Source organism: Lepidochelys kempii, chromosome 13, assembly GCF_965140265.1.
Source record: "Lepidochelys kempii isolate rLepKem1 chromosome 13, rLepKem1.hap2, whole genome shotgun sequence".
Classification (NCBI taxonomy): domain Eukaryota; kingdom Metazoa; phylum Chordata; order Testudines; family Cheloniidae; genus Lepidochelys; species Lepidochelys kempii.
Window position 1 is genome coordinate 6,140,467 of NC_133268.1, and position 24,470 is coordinate 6,164,936.

The 24,470-nt window shown below is 45.3% G+C and overlaps 1 protein-coding gene across 12 annotated transcripts in view; it reads right to left on the reverse strand.

Annotated features, from left to right (window-relative positions):
- The window catches only part of COL20A1 (collagen type XX alpha 1 chain), a 95,666-nt gene that overhangs the window by 60,582 nt on the left and 10,614 nt on the right, over positions 1–24,470 (reverse strand). For 11 of the 12 annotated variants that reach the window (XM_073309067.1, XM_073309061.1, XM_073309062.1 and 8 more), the window contains 11 exons: positions 21,364–21,474; positions 17,169–17,312; positions 16,480–16,638; positions 15,305–15,502; positions 12,568–12,723; positions 11,382–11,501; positions 9,812–9,976; positions 7,174–7,338; positions 5,494–5,666; positions 4,215–4,344; positions 2,405–2,547 (listed from right to left, as the gene is read on the reverse strand). In XM_073309067.1, the coding sequence (XP_073165168.1) occupies positions 2,405–2,547; positions 4,215–4,344; positions 5,494–5,666; positions 7,174–7,338; positions 9,812–9,976; positions 11,382–11,501; positions 12,568–12,723; positions 15,305–15,502; positions 16,480–16,638; positions 17,169–17,312; positions 21,364–21,474 (1,664 nt within the window). The remainder of the gene's footprint in view (positions 1–2,404; positions 2,548–4,214; positions 4,345–5,493; positions 5,667–7,173; positions 7,339–9,811; positions 9,977–11,381; positions 11,502–12,567; positions 12,724–15,304; positions 15,503–16,479; positions 16,639–17,168; positions 17,313–21,363; positions 21,475–24,470) is intronic. The other variant, XM_073309068.1, reaches the window with a different exon arrangement.

Genomic DNA, 24,470 nt, shown 5'->3' on the forward strand with positions numbered 1-24,470 from the left:
TACCCATCCCTACAATACATCATGCTCCCTCCTCTTCCTGCCCGCTCACTATACTCTGCCCTTGCTTCTGGGTGAACAATTCTGCTAAATAGAAATGAATGGCAACCCAGCTTGCTTATGTTAGGGGTGGTAGAACTACAGTGGGGAAAACAGTGATTATTTTTCCTGAGAAGTACTTAACTGAACATAAAAATTAGTTAAAAATCAGTTTACTGAAAATGGGTTTGGGGTTTTTTGGCAAAAACCTAAAATATTTTAGGCAAAAATTTCAATTTTTAATGATTTTTTTTTAAAACAAAAAGGATATTTTCCATTGAAAAAAAATAAATAGATGGGAATTTTTCAGTCAGCTCTAAATAGAACCTAGTAGCCCAGATCACATGCAAGGACAATACACATTGCAGTCAAAAAATAAAAAATCCGATCCTTTGTGAGCATGGAGAAGGTATCATAACAGATAGATCACCATCTCCTTCATTCCCAGATATTCAGCACAGAAAAACATCACAGCACGATGATTAGGGGAAGAGATGGATTCCCACAGGATCCAGCTGTTTAACTGAACTGTCCCTAAGATTCCATGGGAGCATGCAAAGTTCTCAGCCTGCCAAGGCCCCAACAGGATACCCAGTGGGGAACAATGACTGAAGATGGGACACAACAAACAACTGCAGAGAAGAGAGTTCTCACAGTTTAACCATTCAATAGTTGTGATGTAAAATGCTTTACACTAGAGATGGCAGGGATGTGCAGAATGGTTATGAATTTGCATCTAGGCAAAAAGAAAAGGAGTACTTGTGGCACCTTAGAGACTAACCAATTTATTTGAGCATGAGCTTTCGTGAGCCAGAGCTCACTTCGAATTGGTTAGTCTCTAAGGTGCCACAAGTCCTCCTTTTCTTTTTGCAAATACAGACTAACACGGCTGTTACTCTGAAACCTGTCATCTAGGCAAAGAATGTGATATCCCATTTCCTGAGAGAGACTTGAAGAGCTATGCTTTCAGAAGAAGAAAAAAAACCCCACAAAACAAACAAAAAAACAAACCTTTTCCGTGGCTTTCCCATTTTTATACTTTGGTCATTACAACAGGATTGCCACCACCTACTACTTCCAGAGCAGAACTGTACCCACTTAACATGCCCAGGGCAGCTTGTTTTGCAATACTGCTTATTGCAAAAACTCAATACCTGCCTTGTACTCAGAGAAACATTCTAGGAGTTTTTAATAGAAAGACTAGAATTTGATGGGGTGGGAAGCATTTGCTGGACACACCAAGTTAATTAACTCTTTCGTGGGTGGCCCATAGCTTTAGTGCTTTAATTTCTGTGTGAGGCAGGTGGAATAATTGTGGCACTGCCCAAGCACATATATATATAAAAGTTACCCCCGTTCACCCACCCCAATATCAGATCTTGAAGACACCATTTCTATACTGAAATACTGAGAGCAAAAGTGCAGTACAAACACGAACTACTGAATCTTCAGAGCAACACTGGGTTGCAGGGGTTACTATCCCCATCTTATTAGGTGGAAAAACCAAGGCAGAGCAGTTACACAACTTGCCCAAGGCCACCCAGAGAATAAGTGGCAGAGTCTTGGGAGGCCTGGCTCCCAGCCTCAAGCTCCACCAACTAGACCACGCTTCTTCTCAACACCGAGCAAGGAAGCCATAGACTTTTTCAATGAGATGTCAGGCTCCAAGTGCATCATTCTGTACGTTTGAGATAGTTCATTAAAAATGCATGTTGAATTAGATGATCTGAGAGCTCCTTTTCTCCTTATTTCTACTGTATGGTATTGTTTAAGGTTTATACAAAGCCGTAAGGGTGAGTCGTAGTTAAGTAAATAAAAACTGACCTGCCAAATCTACATTTTGAAACCCAAATTTTTTTTTCATTTTTATATAGCAAGTGGATAGGGCACTGTACTGGGACTTAGGAGACCTGGGCTCAACTCCCCAGTCTGCCACTGGCCTGCTGGGGGACCTTGGACAAGTCACCTCCCCTCAGTTTTCCCCATCTGTAAAATGGTGATAATAATCCTGACCTCCTTTGTAAACCACTTCGAGATCTACTGATGAAAAGTGCTGTCAAAGAGCCATGGATTGTTCTTTCTAAATATGGGCTCACTCCACAAAAGTTTGGATACAGATCTAAACTTTCTTGAATTCCATGTTTAGACCCAGGGCTTACACTCAGACCTTTTATAGTAATAGAGGGTAGCCAGGAAGTTTGCAGATCTGAACCTTCCCATTGATTCAGACCCACTTTGACTTAGAGGAGATTTAAATGAAAGTCAGTTAAGTAATTCTCATGCAGACCTGGGATTTAAGTTTGGGCCTCGTATCTCTGACTATATCCAATGTGGCAAAAGGAATAATTATAACTATCTTCAGCTATACCTCTTTGGTATCATTCTCCGCTCCATTGGGGGCCGCTGAACAGAGCACCAGGTATTGAGTAGCTCCACTTGACGGCTGCCAGCTCAGTGTTAGACTGTTGTGGCTCACTTCCAGTGCGCGCAGGGAAAGGGGTGGTGACAAAGCTACTCAGATGAAGGAAAACAGAACAAAAAGATTCACAAGGAAGTTGCTCATTCCTGTCTTTAACCCTTCCCGCCCCCACACACAGATTCAAGGATATCTAAACTGTACATCAGAGCAAAGCAGTTGGGGTAAAGCTATTTTAGGAGATGTGTATATGATGCTTCTATAACAGAGAATCATCAGAATCCGGTCAGAAGGCCTTATTGGCTGTTTCCGTGGGCAGGGAATATCTTTGACATGTGGACCAAAGAAATGTATCCCTCCCAACACAATCTTTCTTTGTCACATGGTCATTTAACGCCAAACTTTCCTTCAAGGTAGATATTGTTTAGCAAACGTTAGCAATAAAAAAGAAACAATGTGCAGAGAAGGTACTTAGACTTGGGAACCTTTGGACAAACTTGACAGTGGTGAGTCAGCTGAGACGACTGCCTATCGCGCCAACCAATCTTGTCTCATTGTTTCCTTGTGCGCCCCTATCTGTATCTACCTGTTGGCTCTTGCCTTACACTTAGCTTGCAAGATCTTTGGGCCAAGTAAGAGGGTGAGTGTGAACACACCACCTAGCACAATGGGGTCCTGGTCTCCTAGACATTACCACAATACAAACTAATTACCCTTTGGAACAGAGGGGGAAAATCAGAAGCAACAGGATCAAAAGCCCTTCTAGAAATTTATATAGTCACAGCAGGGCAATCTAAAGGCACAGCTTGCTCCTTAATAGCAGTACCTGTAGATCATCTACCTCATGAGGCTTGTCTCTGCCTTTGCAAGTTTCAGCAGCCGACACAGAGTTCTTCCCCCTGGCTCACACCAATCAGCCCCAGTCAGTCTCAGTCTCATGAATGCATTTTCAATATCTATTTTTAAATTGGCTCTTTCTTGACCCTTCGGGGGACGTTCTGGGGAAAATCCTAGTACAAAAATCTCCCTCTTTCAATTATGGCATCACAGGGGAACAGCAAGGATCTCCAACATCTTAAAAGAAGAGCAGCAGGGGGTGAACAAGCCAAAAAAAAACCCATAAGGGAAGTGTGTGTAGGAGGGTATATGAGCATGTGTACCACACTTCCAGGCACTTGATGCCACAAAACTCCTGGGTGGGATGTCATTCCATTAGCATCTTAGAATTCAATCCTGAGAATGTGATCCAGGAATGGATGAGTAAATGTAGATACCTTAATTGTAAAAATAATAAAACCACAACAAAAAGCTTGATGCTGCGTCCAGCATATCTGGGTAACATTGTTTCTTCCTGCCAGAATACTAAATAGCTAATTTTCTCCCCTGAAGAATGTTCATTTTTTTTATGTTCAAACATTATCTCCAGAAGTCCTGATTTACCTCAGTCATGCAAAAACACTTACTGAAGTCAAAGGGGATTTTGCCTGAAGCATCAAGATTCCCACACACACACTTTATTTTTTTCAAATAGGACATCACCTATATTCATAGCCTGCTTAAAGAGCTTACTCGAACATACCCTATACATGGGGCAACCACTCAGGGATTGGGGAAGTGCTGAGGCGGTGAGGAAATCAGCACCAAGAGAACTGGGGCTTAAGGAAGGGAGTGAATGATGCTTGGGATCTGGGAAGAGAGAAGTTGTACAAAGCAGAGAGGGATGCCATGAAGGCTAGACTAGAGCTCTCTACTCATGACCTACATGTCGAGATGATGCCCCTCAGCCCATCTCCAACGGCATTTTCATAAATAGGAAACACCGAAACCAGGTATTCTGTGTGCGAGGTCAAATTGACAAGCTGAGTGGAGGAGGTAGATCCGTCTAAAACTACCTGAAAAACACAGAGAAAGGCTGTAAGAAGTTGTGGTATCAGGAGTTCTGTAGCAGAGGAAGCAATTAAACAAACCAGCACCAGCCACAACTATACCTCGTAAGCATGCTGTGCCTTGAACACGAAGGCTGAAAGCCCTTGTAACTTCATACTAGCTAGCGTCACCCTAGACGCCTCCCTGCCTGCCCCAAATAAAGGAAGAAGAGGCCTTCAAGAAATAAAGCTTTTTAGTTTACTTTTCTCATCCACAGCATCCACCATGAGTCACTCACTGGTTCATGCTCAGTGTGATGTAGGAGCAGCATGCTCTCTGCTAGTGACATCACGCCCCCACCACACTGCAGATGGGAACCAGCTCAGTTATTTAGGTTAGTTGCACCAACCCTCTTGTAGCTGGGGGGAATAAACTCTACCAAGATTGCCATGGCAGCATGCCAGGAAAGGAGAATTTTAAGCAAAGATAGACTGAGGAGTGGGGATGGCAGCTGTGGGACTCAGAATCTATTTCCCTAGAGTATTTTGCAACCACAGCAAATCACAGTAACAGTAGGAACATGCCAAAGAGGGTGGCAGCCATGCAGGGAATCACAAACCAGGGCTGTCTGCTCAGATGAAAGCCTAGAGGTGAAATGGGTGGAGGTGTATATTTACTGAGCCAAAGGCTGCCCAACCCCACTCAATTCAATGGGGTTATACAATTGTAACTGAGGAAGAACTACCTAGAGCAAGGCTCTAAAAGTTTCAGCCAGGGCACCTTATTATTATTTCTATATTTCCAACAGTATGCAAGATACTTTACTGATAAGACTGAAGGGAAGGTCCCTGCCCTGAAGAGCTTAAAGTCAAAATAGACAGTCTACAAATGAGGTGATGAGGATGAGGGAGAGAAGAGAAGAGAGACAAGAAGAGACCAAATCAGCATAAGCATGACCAAAAAGTAAAGTTCCTGTCATTTCCGTGTAGCGTGCTGATAAGGCTGACACACACATAATATTTAAAATGAACACATTAGGCATCCAACTCCGATTGACGTCCAATGAGAGTTGGGTGCCTAACTGCTCTTTGTGTCCCTGAGAAGTCTACTCAAGTCTAGTCCAAGTCTGCTCTAGTTTCCAGCCACCACACACATCCAAACACAGGATCTCCTACCTCTTTGGGGATTCCTCCCCTGGATGGGTAATATACAATCCTATATTTCTTTGGTGGTCTCAGCGGAGGAGTCCAGGAAAGGTGCATGCTTCTGGAGGTCACCTCTGATATTATAAGGTTGGTGGGACTCAGATGGGGACCAGTGTTGGCTGAGACAGCTTTCACAGGACTGTCTATTGTTCAAAAACCTGTGTTACCTTCTCATATTACCTTAACGTGCCAAATGCACTTTCTACTTCTTTTTATCAAATGACATGTCCTAATCCAGTTACAGTCTTCTTCCCTAAATACATAGGAAGCATTCCAGCCTACCATGAAATGAACATTTAAAAGGTGGTCCAAGGGGAAATATAAAAATCCCATTGAGAACAAACTGTGTAGTTATTTGGAGAATATACTTTACATTTGAATGTGAGTCACTGCTATCGATTCAACAGATGGCTCAGCATTTGCCAGTTCCAAAGATTTAGTCAAATTGAACCAGGAAAAGTCTGTTTAAAAAAAAAACCAAAACAAAACAGCCCATTTTCTCTGGAGTATCGAATGCCTGAGAAAAACTGGTCTAATTACATCAGAGCAGATACAGACTAATAGGGAAGAGTCCATTTACTTTGTCAAATTCCAAACCCACTTAAAGATACATTTGAAAGTTGAACTCTCCCATTGTATTTTAGGAAAACCTATGAAAAAATTAGCAGAGATTAAAAATTGAATGGGGGGGGGGAACCCACACACATGTATAGTATTGGTGCTGGGCACTTAGCTTAACATTTGGTTGGGGGTGAGAAGGGGGGAGTCCTTCAGTCTAGTCCTAGCTTCTCTTTAGCTAGAAAAACCACACTTATTTGTATTTAGCTATCCCTTGGGAACATATGGCTTGAACTACAGGTGGAAAAAGCCTTGTACTCAATAATTTTGCAATCTCTCCCCACCCAACAAAAAGTGCTCACAAATTAATCCTTTGCTTTGGACATCTCAATGGTGAACCCAACAGGAAGTGATGCAGCTGCATAGGGAAAGTCTGGAAGAGACTCAGGTTGAGAATGCATTTGTTGTTCATGTGCACTGACGTGGATAAATCGGACAGGTAAGTCCCCCTCCTCCCTACACCGGTGTAGTCACCTCTTGTTCTTTATGTACAGTACCACCCACTACATACTTTCCAACCGCCTCCCCCCCACCCCCCCCCAAGAAAGGTCTCTGCCCAAGCTGCTCACAGTCTAAGGACGGAGGGTAGGGGACGGGAAACCACACACATTTATACAATCATCAGCTCAGCTCATTGTAGGCAGCCTGGCAGAAGCAGGTCTTTGAGAGGGACTTCAGCATGGAGAGAGTAGGGGCCTTGCAGATGAACCACGGGAGGCTGTACCATGCAGAGGGGATCATGTGGAAGAAGGTGACCATGTGAGAGGTTGGCAAACAGTGGGCAAGGCAAGGAGCAGTGGCAGAGCAGTGGAGACAGCTGAAAGAGAGGATATGCAGGGAAGGGTAGAGGTAGACAGAGCTCTGGAGGTGGTGACAATAAGCTGACAGCAGGTGGGGAGCCAATGGAAGGATGTGAAGAGGGGATCAAATGGATGGGTGAGGAAGGGGAGTTTAGGAGGTGCGTTTGGCATGGACTGCAGGGAAGCCATGCTAGCTGGTAGGACTGAACAGGGATTGCAGGCTTTAACTCACCTGTGTTTTCACTCTTGTGCTTCTCTTTGATCCTGGTGCACAAGACCCGGCTGAGCCTGCTGACCAGAGAGCTGAGCAGGGGGAAATCCAGCACGTTATAAACAGTGAGCTCCAGGGGCTCTGATGCCACCTGTCTCAGCTCTGCCTCATCTGCATTTTTCACCCCTAAAAAGAGAGAGAGCAAAGAGCCAGTCAGCTAAGAAAACTCCCAGGAGATGAACAAGACTCAGGGCCAGAAAAAGGTCTTTCCCCTATTTAATGCCCCAGTTCAGGAGCCGAGCACAACTTCAGTCTCTTGGCTAAAAATGCCTCCTAGCCTTCCCCATGGGGTGGTGCTTCTCTGCAGTGTCTTGGAGTCTTGCCTGTAGCTATAAGCACAACTGGCCTTTAAGGAGCAATATCTAGATTGTGTTTAAATACAGTGGAGTCAGGGGGTCTTCTGTGGTCCAGAGCGACACTTGCGAATCCTCCTAATAGTTCCCCTCTATCATGTTACTGCAGGCCTGGCTACCACAGAGGCTGATAATATTCCACTAAAAGACAAATCAGAACATATGTAGAAATCAATGAATAAATAACACTTTGGTATTTATGAGATGCCAGCTTCCCCCACAGAGAATCTGCTGTTCACTAGAACATAAAGCTCCGTCACAAATCCTTGTTATTCTTTCCATAAATCCAGCCCTGCATATCATCTGTGCGCAAAGGGTCTGAATCTCCATTGCTCTGCATCTTGTGTAGTAACTTACCCATATGTAAAGCAGGTCCCAATTTGGATAGTGTTTTACTTCTTCTCACTTGCTTTTCACAGATATAAATGCCTACGCAAGGTGCAGAACAGTGGAGAATCAGGCTCAACGCCTTATGCCTGTAGAATGCCTTGCCTTGCCCTTGAACATTAGAGATGTAGAGGGAGGTCCTGGTGTAAATCAGTGAAATTCCAGTGAGGTCAATGAAGCTACCCCATCTACATCAGATGGGGATCTGGCCATTAGCGTACAATCCTATGGGAAGAGGTTTCTCTCGAGATTTTCGTTGTGTAACAGGCAAAAAATAACCAACACCAAAAGGTATCTTGTATTTAACAAATATGCTCATCTTTCCCATCTTGATGTGGGATTAGAAATGAATCCAAACCAAAATTTTGGATTAAAACATCCCCATACTTTGGAAAAGATCCATCTTTGGCTGTCATGGCTTGGGTCCATCTCTAGCTGGGATCCACCTACATAATTTCTTGCTATATTATTCTTGGGCCAGGTAGTGTTTCCTTGTCTAACCCAGGACTGCTTTTTTGTTCTACATTTGTAAAGCTCCTAGCATAGTGGGATCCTGCTCCATGACTACAGCTCCTAGGCATTGCGGCAATAATTATGTGGGCAGGTGGTTTAAATCTCTTTCCTCTTTGGAGACTATAACTCAAGTTCTCACAATCTAGAGTCAAAATACACAAACACTGCAAACATTTCTAATCTAAACAACAAGGGGAAGTGACAAAGCAGGCAATACATTCAAATGCACAGGTTTTAAAGTATTATGCTGTCGACTCTATTACAGTCTGTGTCTCCATTCAGTATATTAAGTAAAGTACATTGCAAAAGATATAGCCATACAGTGGTATTCAATGAATTCTCTATGGTGTACTTACCATAAACTACTTCTAGTGCAGGGGGGTAATACTTTATTGTTTAATTTTACTCCTCTTGCATTAACCTTTACTAGATAAATTCAGTTATAATTGACAGCTCCTCTCCCAGTCATTTTATGCCTCCTTATTGCTGCCAGATGGCAAAGAGCTGATAAGACTATTAGAAATACAGAACGTTAATCAAATGAATGTATTTGGAGGCAGATTGCCAGATACAATAGGTTGGTAATTTAATCGAATGGTTCTCTTTGGAAATGGCCGATTCATCTAAACCAAAACTGATCGTGGGACAGGATCAGTTCAGCAAATTTTCAACTCAAAAGTTTTTTTTGAAAAAAAAAAAAAAGTTTTGAAATTGTCTAAACATTTTTTTTGATTTCCTCAAAAAGAAAAATTCTGATTTTCCACTTCAAAGCAATTTTGTTTCAAAATTTAAGCTAATTTTAAATCATTTAAAGTGTTTCTATCAACCTGAAACCAAAATTCATGAAAATCTGAGATTGACTTTTTTGTCCCAATTCCGAGTGGGAACATTTTTTAACATCTCAAAATTGTCTTCAGAACAAGAAAACCATTTCATATCTAGCTCTCATAGGTTGTTTAATTCCATTTTGAGGTAAACAGTTTAGCAATCAATGATCTCCCATTATGCAAATCTGAGGCTGTTAGAGATTTTGATGTGCAGGTGGTGAGAAAACTTTTAATTAAAACTAAACTAGTTTTTAAAAATGAAAACACAACATCCCACCATTGGCCACCCCTTGAAGATTCTATCTATCTGTCATGTCTGAATGATACATTAATGACCCATCTGCTCATGGTAAAATGATATCAAATCAAGAGGCCAAACTTTATGGGTAATATTTTCCAAAACACTCAGTGTTGTCCTAAAACTGCTCCAATTAAAGTCCAATAGAGTTTTACCATTGATTTCAAAGGGAACAGAGTTAGGTCAACCCCACCTGGTGTTATTAATAGCTGTAATCTTACCAATGGCAAATATCTCTATGCCCATATTTTTCAAGGTCTGGGCAGACAGGTTGGCATCATCCTGTGATTTTCCATCAGTCAAGAGGATCACCAGCTTGACTGCATCTGACCTGGCACCAGCTTCAGGTTTCAGATTTTGTTCTAGGACATAGGACAAAGCAAGGCCTTGGGAAGAAAGAAGAATGGAATTAGATCCCTGAAAACAAGTCTGCAGAGATGCACATGCTTTGGGAAGTGCAAACACCCTTCTCAGCTCCTTAGTCGAAACTGGGTATACCAGTTCTGCATGAGGGATACAAACACAGCTCCTGTGCTGTGGGGATGATCTCCTGCATTGCAGTCTGAAGGAGACTGTTGTAAAAAGGCCTTTTAAACAAAGCTACAGTGGCTTGCTTTATAAATAAACCTTTGGAGGGTAACGGGTTAGACTTGACATTTCTGTCATTCCAAAGTTTTTTCTCACTTCATTGCAGACCTACATGCTGCTCTGTGACTGTGGGGCTGCTCACAGGCATGTGATGTTAGGTGCCTTGTTTCAAGGGACCTCTGAAGTTTCAGTTTCAAGTAGAACTCCACACACATGTAAAGAATGGTGGAGATTTTGCAAACAAACCAGAGAACAATGGTAAAGCAAACTGTGGGCAGATAAACCTTGACAGTGTCGCTTTAAAAAAATGCATGTGCAAAACTGTGTGCCTGATTTGCGTGCCTGTTTATTCCATTTTTTGCTTGCAATCAAAGTAGTTGTGCATGGAAACTAGGCTTAACATGCCACGCAGACATCTGATAAAAATCAGGCCGCAGATGTCTCAGCAGCGTAAACAATCCAAAACCAAAACACAATGAACGTTACCAAGTCACTTATGGACCTCTTACCTGATCATGAATATAATGAAACACTAATATCTTAAGCAAAGCCAACAATGCACTACGTGTTTTCCAAACATAAATGAAGGCAAATTTCCTGCCTTGAAGATCACACAGTGTACAGCCCTAACTCAGCAAAAGCACGTCAGCATGCACTTATCTCCCACTGTTTCAAGTACGGCAGTGCTCTGCTGAATCAGGGCCTAAAAGACAGACAGACAGACAAAGCATAGGGGAAAAGGGGTAAAATATAAGCCAAGTGGTCAAGATGGTGACATAATGTTTCAATCACACAATGAATTTCAGTAGAATATATAGATTTCCCCCAAATTTAACCATAATCAACCAGACCGTTTCTTGTAATCTTTACAGTAAGAGGATGACTTTCCCTTTGCAAAGTTCATTCTTCATCCTCCTCTTAAGCCCTACCAGATCCTGTACAGGAGTCCAAGGTTTCCAGATTATCTCTGGACCTCATTACCACTAGCTTAGGTCAGAGATATCTGCACCATGTACAGCGACTGCACTGTATTCTCGTAACTGATGCTGCTTTAGTCCTGTATCCAATTCAGACACATCCAGCCAGAATATTCCTCCCTTAATGTGGAGGATGCTAAGCTATTGGCTAATGATCATAGAGGAGTTCTGCATACAGCCCAGCCAGGGACAGAGAGCGGGGGAGCTGAAGATAAAGTTGTGTTACCTGTGAAAGTGTTGCCGCCTTTATATCGCAGGTTCCTCACCGCCTCTAACACCTCATCCCTTGTGACGTAGGTGTTCAGGTTCCACTCTGTCCGTGGATCACTGCTGTACTGGGACAAACCTGGGGAAGGCAAGAGCAGTCAATAGAGTGCAACCACGGGGTTTAGCAGCAAGATGAAAGCTGCTTTTTTCCAGGATTGCCATTGACAGGCAGCATTGTCTACTGGATAGAGCACCAAACTGGTGGCAGCAGATCTGGGATCTATTTCCAGTTCCACCGCTGGCCTTTTGTGGGCAAAGTCACCTCTCTCCAACTATTTCTCCACCTCTGAAAGGGGGATAATGGTAGTTAACTCCCCTGCAATACGCTCTGAGATCTGAAGTGCTTCGTAAGATCTAGGTATTATTGTAATTATTTCCCAGCACTAAAATTCAGGCACAATCCTAGCTAAAATTAGGGCAGCTGCCAGGTTCCTGTTCCATCCCACAATTCCCTTCTGCTCTTCCCTTTCACCTCCCACTCCATACATGCTTCACCTTTCTCCTTTTAGTTACACTGGCCCAACTTTTCTAAAGTGGCCTTTCAGCTTCTCCTCCCCAGCCTGTTACTATTTATTCATTGTACTGCCACGGTGCATAGAAGCCCTGTGCTGGACCAGGACCCCACTGCCCGAGGCACCGAAAGTCTGAAGTGCTCCTCAAAATGTGGGCCACAGCACACGCTGTAGTTGTCTATTACAACCACTAGAGGTCAGACAAGAATCACTGTCAAGACAAAAAGAAAAGGAGTACTGAAACTGTCAAGACACAAGCTTATGACCCAACATGCATCCATGTGAAAGAGGTTGGCCGAGAACAAAGTGCAAAAATGCAAATCCTGCAGCTGCCTGGAGGGGCACTTAAACAAGATAGAGTTGGATGGGACCTAATGCCCTCCTTATCCTTCCAAGGACTGCAGTATGACATGGCACTCAAAGGGCTACGTTTATTAACCTTCTAGCTCCTCTGCTTAAAAATGCATTTGTTCAGCTTTGTATAAAACAGAGCCATTAGCAGATTATTTAGGCTCATAGAATAGTCACTAAGCACATCCTCTCCAGGTGTAGGAGACATTCCCAGGAGAGGAGATGTGCAGGGTTTTATGCTGATTCTGTAGCTGGAAGCATGGAGACAAGAAGCTCTCTTACCTATCCTTATCTTATCCCGGGCAATATTGAAAGGTGAAACCAAGGTGCTCAGGAACTCCCTGACAAGCTTGAAGTTGCTGCGTCCAATACTCCAAGACCCATCCACCAGCAGGACAATATCAGTTGTGGCAGATGTGTCACACTGAAACTGAGGACCTAGGGGACAAAGTGATTGAGATCAGTCGGAGGATGCAGGAGCTGTGACGAGAGATCCCCAGCACCACGAATCAAAACACATCCCTTTGGCTTTAAGGGCAAGAATCAAGTTTGTGAAACGCCAAAGCTGAAACTTTCATAACTTCATTAGAATCAGGAGCCAATAGACCCCATTTGGTGGTTAGATGGACTAATAATCTGTGATCCCCATAAACTGCAGTGACTAGTTTAGAGCATTAGTCCGTGATAGTACTATCTAACACTGCTGCAAACTCAGCTTATGTCTGGACAATCAAGCTTATGCTTTCTGTATAAGACTGCAGACAATGTACAGCAATCTGCCATTATAAAGTAGATGATTGATCAGCAAGGCAGAATAGAATCCCACTCTCTCCCTCTTACCTGGGTTTTGCCATTAAATAATCAACCAAGCAGGTCCAACTCTAAGACACAATCATTTGTGCCTCAGTAATGATTTGATGTCAAAGAGCTTAACAAGTATTATTTCCATTTCACAGGTTGGCAAAATGAGGCACAAAGAGATAAAACGATGTGCCAAGGCCAGAATCACAACCAATTTTCTTGCTTCCTTGGAGAGAGAGATCCACAACAAGGCATCACCTTTGCCTGGCCACTTGGCTGAGTACAAGCTTGCTTACAGCATCAGCACACAGGTGTAGAGGAGTGAAGGGGTATGTTCTTGAGGTAAAGAAGCTAAACCTTTAAGGAAATGTGTCTCGCCTAAGCACCGCTCTATGTAAACTGTCAGCTCAATTACATTCAGCTCTAATCCAGCTCTTTCCTTTATATCACCTAATTTATGGAATCTCAGGTGATTATTTAGTTCCATTCCAGCAGGAGATCCCCTACGGGCTATAATTATTCAGAAGCTTTCTCTATATTAAATCTAATCTCTTCCTAAACTGTTGGCACCATATATCTGTACACCACCCTCCCTAGCCCATGCCTGCAGGTAGCGGGGGATAAGATAAGGCACGTCACTGATAAGCTGCACCTTTCCTCTGATTTTTTCAGGTGGAGGTTTTACTTTTTGGGGGTGAACACCAGAGGGTATCAGGCAAGAGAGAACAGGCTGCAGAGCAGCAGAATGCATACCTGCCGCATCTCACAGAATTACCATGTGGCAGCCAGGGATTCCACTGGTCTCTGCGGACCAGACTCAGGCACGCAGGGCAATCTGATTGCCATGGGCGATCCCCTGGGTTGATTCCTCCCCATGTGCTCCCAGACCTGGCCACTCAATTGTCATTCCCCATTCATGAGACTGAGGGAGCAACATCCAGTGTCACTTAGGTTGCGTCTCCATTAGGACGAAAGGTGTGTTCTTAAGCCGAGCTAACCAACACATGGTGAAACCCTTGTGAAGACCAGGCTTTGTACTTTTCACATGAGTTAGCAGGTGAAATCAAAGACTAAAAGGAGCCTTTAACTCGACCTGATAACTCCTGTGAAAACAAGCAGCCTGCATTCACTAGGATTTTACCTCAAGTTAAGAATACACCTTTTGTCCTAATGAAGACAAGGCCCCAGGAGACGGGAGAAAAGGACGGGAGGAAACTAGAGTTTGCTGCTGGACACACTGTGCACTGTTGGTGCCACTTCTTGTAAAACTAGCCATTCCCCACCCTCCTGTTTGAAAATCCTTTGCATATGATCCAGATATCTGTGAATATATTAGTTATTCCCAAGTCTCTGCTACCAGGCTGCAATCATAGGAACTGTTATCTATCTCGAAGGTACTTATATGGGCCCTACTGCTATGGTATCCAAGTGCCTCACAACCTTTAGTGCATTAATCCTCACAACAGCACTGTCCCACCTCACAGGGGTATTATCCCCATTTTATAGAGAAACTGAACTTGTCCAAGACCCTACAGGAAGCCTGTGGAAGAGCAGAGACTTCAAGCCAGGTCCTCCAAGTCCCTGTCTAGTGTCCTAAGCACTGGAGCATCCTTCCTCTCCATCATAAGAAGGAAAGACAGATCTGCTGAATAATCTGGATGAAAATCTTTCAGTCTATGGGCTTTTCACTTTGACTGTTAACAATTCATTATTTGCTAAGTCAGCTAAGTCACACAGTGTTGTTCTTACTTCTTGAGTGGATGCCTGAAACTTCTACACGAGAGAATAATGAATGGAGAAGAGCAGTTAATGAGTCAATGCACTTCCCAGTAGGAATTTTTGCCCTAAGGTCTGTGACACTTTGCAGAGCTGCGAGCATTTCCATCAATACTTGGCAGTTCTCCAAATCGTGACCCCACACATAATAGCAAACTGAACAAACACCCTTATTCTTGACAAGATTCATGAATGTGTGTGAGCTAGTGGGTTTGTATTCAACCAGCTAGAGTGCAGATTGTGGGAAGGAAGGAACGAAGGAGGCTTCTTCTTGGAGATGCCATAAAAATACCTAAGTCTACTGGGAATACCCTTCTCCCTTTGCTTGGATTGTTCAGAGGCAATTGCCACTCTTTGGGTAGGATGGTCAATATTTTTAAGCTGAATAACTTTCCTGGGTGCATTCTGGAGAGGTAGAAGTTGTGTTAGAAACAAGACTCACCTCTCTTTATAGTTCCCTTTGTGTGTTTTTCTTGGCCTAGATCTCCTCGCTCAGATTTTGTGGGACTGCGCAGAGTTGTTTTCAGCGTTGTTGGTGTTTCTGTCACACTGAACTTGGCGTTTGGTTTCCTTCCGAGGGTTTCACTTGAGTCCTTGGATACTGCTGCCTTCTGTCTTCTCTTTTCAGGTCTGTCTTTTGCTGTACTCCACAGCATCACAAAAAGAAACAGCCCATTCCCCTCAGCACATCTCACACACATCCCATTCAGAGGAACAAGCCGAATGTGCTGGAACACACTGGCTAAGTGTGTGTATCTCACCACTGAGTTCTACTGGATGGAATGGCAGACTGGCACAAGAGTGTTTGACTGTGTCAGACCCCCAGTGGCTGGATCACAGAGGCTATAAGCCCTAACCCTGCTGTTGCTAATGGAGCTTCTCTTCTCGGTGAAGAGGTAGGGACCTAGGTTTTTGGAAACAAAAGTCTTAAATTCGGTCACCGCAGTAGATCATGGACTCCTATATGGCCATGCCAAGTGTTATGAACTAGGGCTGTGATGTCTACATATAACCAGCCATGGATTTTTTTTAAAGGGGCTGGTGCTCAGTTATCAGATTTGAATGCATCCCTTGGATTTGAATTCCTGCAAGCCCCAGTGTGCACGGACAGGCTTTGTCTAACTGGAGGGGAAGCATATGCAGTATGCCGACTACTGTGTACCTGAAGTAAGATTTACTGCAGGGCTGAATTTGGCCCATTGTCAGGGTGGTTTTTAAATGATCAAAGGCTCAGGAAAAACAGGGCTCTGCATTCTCAGAGGGAGAACCCAGAGGTGACGTGAGGAGAGGTCTCATCCTTACACTTCCACAGGACCCTTAGGAGTCCTCCTGGATTCTCAGATGAGGAGTCCTGTTCCTGACCCAGAACTGATAGGCATCCTCTAGGAATGTTGCTGGGAAATATTCCCTTCTGAGGGCCAGATTATCATTTACTATTTGGATTGTGGTAGCATCTAGGACCTCCAGCCACAGACCAGGGCTCCATTGTGCTAGGAGCTGTACAAACACAGAACTGTAAGATGGTCCCTGCCCCATTCCCCTTCCTTCCCCCATCTGCCACCTTGCCTCCTCCTGGCTTTCTCTGGTTGTTGGCCTGTGCACTGACCCTGCAAATACCTGTCTGTGTTGAGGCTTCACTCGGAGCCGGTGACGTTGTCTTAGCCACTGGAATGTGCTCGGTTGCTGTATTTCTCAAAGGGGTGATGCTCTTTCCTGGGGAGGTCGCTGTGTTCCTTCGGGTATTTCTAGCCTGCGAGATGTTTTTCAGCTCCTGAACTGCACGAGCAGCCGCAGCAGCAAAGGAGAAAGTGGAGAAGTAAAGGGAGTCGGCGTAAACCTGGTGCCACTGAGATCGGCCCCACGAACTGCAGCTCTCAGGCTCTCCCTGTGCTCTCTACCACCACGATCACCGCAGAAAGACAGTTCGCAATGCCACGTCTATGTCCAACCCCACTCATGGCATGTCGACACTGCCAGCACAGGGTGTGACTGCCGCTGGAGGAGACACACCTGAGCTAGCTCTGGTCAGGGACAGGGAAGCTGCAGGACCACATGCTTCAATATGGGCTAGTCCCGCATGTAATTACCCAGTGCTCCGGGAGGGCTTGTTCAACCCCCACTGAAATATGAGAGGCTGCAACTTCCTTGCTCCATGAAAGCTAGCTCGGGTGCATCTGCAAGGTGCAGTCACATCCTGTGACTGCAGCACAGACCTACCCTGAGAGGATTAACTCAGAGGAAACCCACCTGTCCGGGCACCGTAAGCCTCGCCAACAGGGACAGCACATACCGCGCATCATACTTACTCACAAATTTCCTTTTAGCAAACAGGGCTTCTTGGGAGCCATTGAGCACGTAGATTTGCAGGGTGTATTCCTTCGTGGGGCTTAGCCCTCCCACTGTTGCCTTAGGCGTTTTGGTTTTCAGCATGACTTCCTGTTCCAGGTCACCTGGAATGGGGTTTGCAAGGGGAAAGGCACAAAACAGACACCTTTGAAAACAGGCTTGATGCAGAATGTGGGAGCCTTCTGAGCCGTGACCGGGGTCTCAACTGCAGGACACAGGCCAGCTCAGCTCTCGCAAATTCCTTCAGTCTAATGGAATGTAGGCCAGGCAGCACCCATCTCCCAATCCAAGGTACTTACACAGCCCCCTTTACTGGAGTGTATGAGCACCTCTCACTTTTAGTGTATACATACATCCTTGCAATGCCCCCGGCAGGTTGAGCAGTGCTCTTATCTCTATTTTATAGCTCCGGGAACGAGGCCCAGAGAGGTTAGGCCCAAATGTGCAAAACTGACTTCTAATTTTGAGTGTCCAGTTTTGTACACTTTTTGGTTTTTTTGGGGGGGGGAGGGGGCTCTTCAGAGGTGTTGAGCACCACAGCAGGTCAGGAATTTTTCAGTTAGCTGATTTCCCATCCAAAAAATATATATTAGTTTGTTGAAACCAAAACTGCTTGTGGGAAAGGGTCGGTTTTGATCCATTTCTCTACCCCAAAAAGTTGAAACATTTCAAAACTTGTTAGAACTTCCTGGTTTGATATTTTCTCAACAAAAAATTCTGGTGTCCTTGTTGGAAGTGAGTTTTTGTTTTGAAATTGGATTTAATAAAAAAATAGCGCAAATTGAAACAAAATCTTTCAGAATTGTCTAAGCAAAACGTATCAATTGATCCATACTGATTTATTTTATTTTAGTTCATGAAAATTTGAGATTTCAATTGTTCTTCCTGATTCATGATGGGAGAATATTTTGGGAAAAGAAAAAAAAGAAAAAAAATTTCCTGGTACAAGAAAACCATTTCCTGCCCATCTCTGCTGAGCACCCACCCCTGTCCTTGGTTTCCTTGGGAGCCGTTGGTGTCTGGCACCTCTGGAAATCAGAACCATTAAGTCTAAAATTTGGTCACTCAAAACTAAGTGCCACGTTTGAAAGTTTATACTTAAGTGACATGCCCACGGTAGCACAAGAAGTCTGTGGCAAAGCAGGGAACTGAACCTAGATCTTCCGAACCAATTGGTGGCACCCTAACCAGTGGATCATCCCTCCTCTCTCTCTGTCACTTTCACCCCCAGCTATCTGAGCAAACCCCATTTCTCTCTGGCTGATTCAGTTGCTCTATCCAGACAGAGGCCATTTCTGGAAGTGACGCCTTCTGTCTGCAGGACTAGCCTAGGTTTCACAGAGCCTGTGATCAGATCTCACAAAACCCCCAACACATGCTTAGCTGCTACACAAGCACAGATGCCATTGGAACTTGGTAGGGATGGAGGAAAATGTTTTGCTTAATTTCAAACCATCAAACATAATGGAAAAGAGTCAGTGGGAAAATCTTCCTGGCTTGCTGCTGTGCTAGCTTGTGACACTGCTGTCCAGGGATGGATGAATGGATGGAGAGACAGAGAAGTTGAGTAAAAAGGGGAGGGCACCGGGCACTGACAAATCAAACAGTCCACGGCATCTCTATTACCATCATATGCCTGGCAGCCAGCTCTTGCTACTGAAGCTGTCAGCTGATTGGCGGCGGCACGTAGAAACGCTGGTTGCCCAGAGCAGCTTCACGGGTGACCGAAGGCTGAGGTGGCCACAACCCATCAGTCTAAGACAGGAGTTGCTGTGGGGAGCTGAGCAGTGACATTGCTGAGGGCTTTTATCTGAGGCGGCATTTCCCTGGGGTTAGGTCGCCGGCCCAGTCCTTCCTCCCCTTGCTGCAGGAATTTGCCACTCAAAACAATACAACTTGCCGTGCTGTAGAACTCCGTCCCGCCGCTGTAATATCCCTCGGTTGGAACCGCTGGAGGAACATTGCCTCCGCCAGCTAGCGACGTACGATATCTCAGCTGGGCCTTTGCATCTGGGCAGCTGCCACCTTCCTGTGGACATGCCCCTACTGAACCAACATGGCACGAAGCAGCAGAACAGAGGGGACAGCGTCTACGGATTAACTGTCCAAAGCCGCAGCCAAATGCATGTAAGGGGGAGAGAGGAGCTGAGGGGTGGGAGGGGAGTGGTCACATGTTTTCTGTGAGCAGAAAGTCTGCTTGGCGCCACTGATTAGCTTGACAGGGTTGCCTGTGCCCATCATTCTCCCATTGTGGCCCTGGAGTAAGGTCTCATTTACCATCCATGATCACAGCAGCATCTGACCCCTGCCCGATAGGGAATGAAAGGTCTGAAGCTCCTGGAAAGATCTCATATGGCAATTCAAATAAACGTAGGGGAAGAAAGGAAGGAGTATCCTGGCTGCGACACAAACCCATGCTCGTTTGAACTATAATGAGGCATCTCTGGTGAGGCTGATTGAGTGGAGGTGGTAGACACAAAACCAAGAGGAAGGGGACATTGAGAGAAAGAGAAAGAGACGACTGCTCCCTGGACTGCTAGTCTGTGACTGACTGAGTTGACAGGTCCACACGTCTGAAACTACTATGACTGACGGGTTTCTGACCCTTAAGCTTTTGAACTGATGTCTTCTTTAAGGTCCAGAAATTACTCTCTAAATCTGAGCGCTAGGGAAAGCCTTAGGCATATAGCAATGAACGTCTGTGAGAAGGGAATTTCCTAGATCACTGGAATTCTGACAATCCCCAGTGCACACTGCCGCCCTGGTTGTAACTGGGGATGGGGAAGCGATAAACATTCAATTCCAGCTGAGCAAACAGGCGCTTCCAGAGTTAGAAGCAGGGTTGGTGAAAGCCCATCCAACAACAGGTGAGCATGCATGCATTCCTCACTGATAGCTACCCTCCTCTGCCTCGCTGCAAGGTCCTTCAGTGACAGCACCACACCACTGTGATCAGCAGAAGTGCTTGAATAAAATCCCTTGGAGTAAGAGAGCAGTAGATGAATGGATGTTGCCCAAGAAGGGTCCTCAGCTCTGGAATCTGCTCCCCAGCTTGGTCTCCTGGAGCCTGGGAATTCTACAAAATCCCCCTCGTCCCCCGCAAAACCCCTACCAAAAGGGGCAGCAGAATTAGATGGATTTTTTCTGTTGGAGGAGGGAGTTAGAAGTCTGAATTTGAGCTGTGTGCGCCCTTGTGTGAGATTTTACCATTATTTTAGTGGATTGAATGCCTGTAAAACCTTCAGGGCTGCAGAGAGAGGTGTCCTGCACATCAGAATAATACAAAAATGTAAGGCACCATACATGGCATTGTCAGCAGACAAGGTAGTGTCAAAGTGGGCCCCTCCCCTTTCCAGGGATGACAAAATCAGTATGTGACATATGTTTGTGCTGTAATTTCAAGGGGTTCTGGGGATCTTCTGGCACAGGACACTAAATCTTGCCAGTCACTCAGGGACTGTATTTATATGCAGAAGCTGATTCAAGACCTCAAGAACCGGAATTAGCATGCAGGACACTGGTAAAGAGCTGCTCCCCCATTGCTTTGACATGACTACCTAGAAACACAAAGCATTCCAGGAAATTAGAGTGCGTGGACAAGCCAAGAGACTGTGTGCAAACGATGCTCTAAACCCCTGACGAAATGCACAGGCTGTAAATATGGACAGAAAGTAGGTCAGACGTTCCCCCACCTGGAAGCACAAGATAAAACACAGATACCCCATAGAGCTTTCAAGACCCTGGTGAAAAAGCAGTACCCTTAAAATACTAGATTCCCAGTGGTGCCTAAGGGAGTTAGGAGCTTAACTTTCCTGAGTTTTGAGTGGAAATTGGGTGCCGGGTTCCTTTCGGTTGCTTTGAAAATCCCAACCAGAGACGCTGCTGCTTCAGCAGCCCCGGGAGGAGGTTGTGAAGGGGACAAGGAGGTTCTAGGGTCACTAGAGACTGAAGATTATTCAGACCACCACAGAAAGCAGCAGCAGCCTCCCCCCACTCAGCCGCACAGGAGGCAGTGCTCACAATGAGCTTATTGACCATCAAACCCACATCCCCACCCCCCCGCCCCTAGACGTGCGCCCGCTGGAAGCTGGGCTCAGCCGGCTCCTGAAACCCGTATCCTTTGCAGAGTCAAATCCAGATCCCAGCAGGACATACCTGCCATGGGCTTCACTTGAACCTTGTACCCGCTGATGGTCCCTTCTGTTTCTTTCCATTTCATCTGTAGCCGGTCTTCCGAGAGGACGGTTAGTTTCAACCGGTTTGGCCCTGGGGGAAAAGCAGAAACATCACTTGTCTTAGGTCCAGAGGCCCCTAGCTGTGGCAAGCAGTACACAGTCCAAGCATTCTGGCCACCTGTCTGCTTTTCAGATGGATCCGTCAGTCCCCATAATTCTGGAGAAGCAGGTTCCACGTAGCTAGTTTTCCTTCCTCTCATCTAATGGAGAACCCGTCTGTTGCCACGGCTCAGACCAGCCATGACGTTAAGGAGTTTACCATAACGAGCAATTTACTGAGTAAGACTCCCTCCATTAATTGTTACCGATAAGATGAGCAGTGCACGTGACAAGGAGGGCAAGGATAGTTGTGTGGCCATCTCAGCACCTGCTAGATCATACAGGCAACGAAGTGGATCCAGGGCTTTTGTAACATCTACACTGTGAGCAAGGAGCATAACCAGGGTGGCGGGCAGGGCTAACGGCCCCGAGCACGCACCTAGCGTCTCGGATGGGATTCTACTCAAGGCAGCTAGCTGGATCAGAGCTAGCGTGGGTGTGTCTCCTCGAGCTGCGAATTACACCCCTGGCTCAAGGTGCAGGCTTCCCCATAGTGTACCACCAAACATCTCGGAATTAGGACTGCATCAAACAGGATGACATCAACAAGGCGAAAGGTATCAAATGACACACCCGTAAGACGTGAGCTGCCAAGGAGTACAACAGTCCCAGAGAGTCTGCGTTCCACAATTCTGCAGAGAGAGTTTCCCAGACAGTTCCGAGGCCAGATGTTAAAAAATACACAACCTGATCAAGGGCAAGTAACAACCCCTGACAGGACTATAATTCTGAAGGCAGCAGGCTCCCGCTTGTACCAGCCCCAACACCTCCTGCTGCTGCAGGGAGGCAGCGAACAATCAGCAACTGCAGAAGAAAATTAACTGCAAGCAAGGAGAAAGAAGCAAGACTTATAATGTGTTGGGCACATGCCCACAGTCTTGTGACTGGGACATGGGCAGTCATGCCTAGTGGTTGGAACAGGAGTCAGGCCTACTGGTTATAACGGGAGTCGGTAGCCAGGAGTGGAGCCCGGAGCCAGACCCACTGGTCACAGCCAAATCAGAGGCCAAGAATCAGAGCCGAGAGTCAGAACCAGGTTACCCGGAGTGTGGCCAGGCAGGGATGGGGCTGGGTTCCAGACAGGAACAAGGAGGTGCCGGAGCCGCGTCAGCCACAGACAAATGCTTTGAGCAGCCACTCAACTGCTGCATGCTGCTGCTGAGCTTAAGAGCTGGTCTGCTGACTCTTCCCACCAATCAGGTGGCATAGCCAATCAGGCAGCCTATTACAGCGCGGCTGTGCTCGTTAGGTTGCCACAGCCTGGCTCTGATGCAGGCCCTGATTCCTGACACCCGTTCCCTTCAAATCTCCATTTCAGAGAGATTCCCTAGCTTCCAAGTAGATCCCTAAACTCATGTTACTCTTTTAAATGATGACAGGTTTCAGAGTAGCAGCCGTGTTAGTCTGTATTCGCAAAAAGAAAAGGAGTACTTGTGGCACCTTAGAGACTAACCAATTTATTTGAGTATAAGCTTTCGTGAGCTACAGCTCACTTCATCGGTTGATCACGAAAGCTTATGCTCAAATAAATTGGTTAGTCTCTAAGGTGCCACAAGTCCTCCTTTTCTTTTTTTAAATGATGATGACTCTTAGCTGAAATATAGCTACAAAATACCTCTACTTGATTGGATGTACAGTGTAAACCAGGCAGATTTATGGTCCCTCCACCTGAATATAACATGCAAATTAAAAGCAACCTTTTCAGTAGGTTTCCCTAATTGCACCCATGAAATTCAACATGGGAGCGTGTCCTCCGACTGCATTTTCAAAAATGTGCAGAAAAATGTGGAAAGAATTGCTCATTTCATTTGTAATCACCATGATTGCAAGGCAAACTGGTAACTAAGAATGCAAATGGCCAATGACTACCAGAGTTGCACATGCAACTGTCGTAACTTCATGGAAAAATTAGGAGTGCAGTTGCAGATGCACAATTTAAAAAGCAGCATTTGCACATGTAAAACTGGTAAGTGAATGCACAAATACTGCATTGTGCATAGAAGTAGCGGTTGCCGTGACCATTCACTTTTTTGCAAATACAGATACACATCTGCATTTGCAAAATGTGCAAAGACAGAGAGACCCCCCCTAAAAAATGTAGGCCCTAAAAGATAAAATGTCAACAATGAACAACATTCTTGAGGAGGCAAACACAGCCTGGACAAACCATCAAAGTCGAGGAGTTTGACTATTCCTTAGAAACCATTTAGAAACCCTTTTCCCCTCCCCTACTTTGTGATTTAATGATAGTAAACTTATGAACACCCAGAGGTTCAATGTTCAGAACTGACCAACTGTGCTTGTAGGGAAAAGCCTCCCATTGAATGGCACTATCCTGAGTGCCCACTTGGATCGAACAGGTCTTCCACTCAAATGCCTTCTGCCAGCTTTTACTGGGTAGTCACAACCCAAGACACAAAGCAGCAGCTAGCAATGGTTTAGGCAATGAGGGCCTACTTGTTTCAGCCCAACATCTGCACCTTAACCTTTGAATTCAGACACTTCCTGAAAACATCTCAGCTAGCAGACAACTATTTTAGGAAAACAAGGCTCAGATTCACATACGACCCAGGCAAAAACAAAACGGAGGAAATGAAAAGTCTTTTTTCCTTCCCCCGCACCCTGTCTTTTAAAGAGCAGGGGCAGAGAGTTTTGGAAGGACTAGACCCAGAGTCAAGTCTAAGCAGAAATGGGGAAAGAGAATGGAACAATGATGGATTCATAGCGTGATGAAACAGGGAGCTGTCTTCTGATGGACACGTGCCATCCCGCTTTTCAGCCCTAATGCTAGGATCCCAAAAGTTAAAAAGGCCAGAATGACCGCAGATGAATATGAGAAGGACAAGACTCTCTAAAGAGCTGTTATATTCTGGATGCAAATGAGTTCCAGCTCCCTGAAAGCCCCACTGTCTGTCCGCTCTGGGTTCT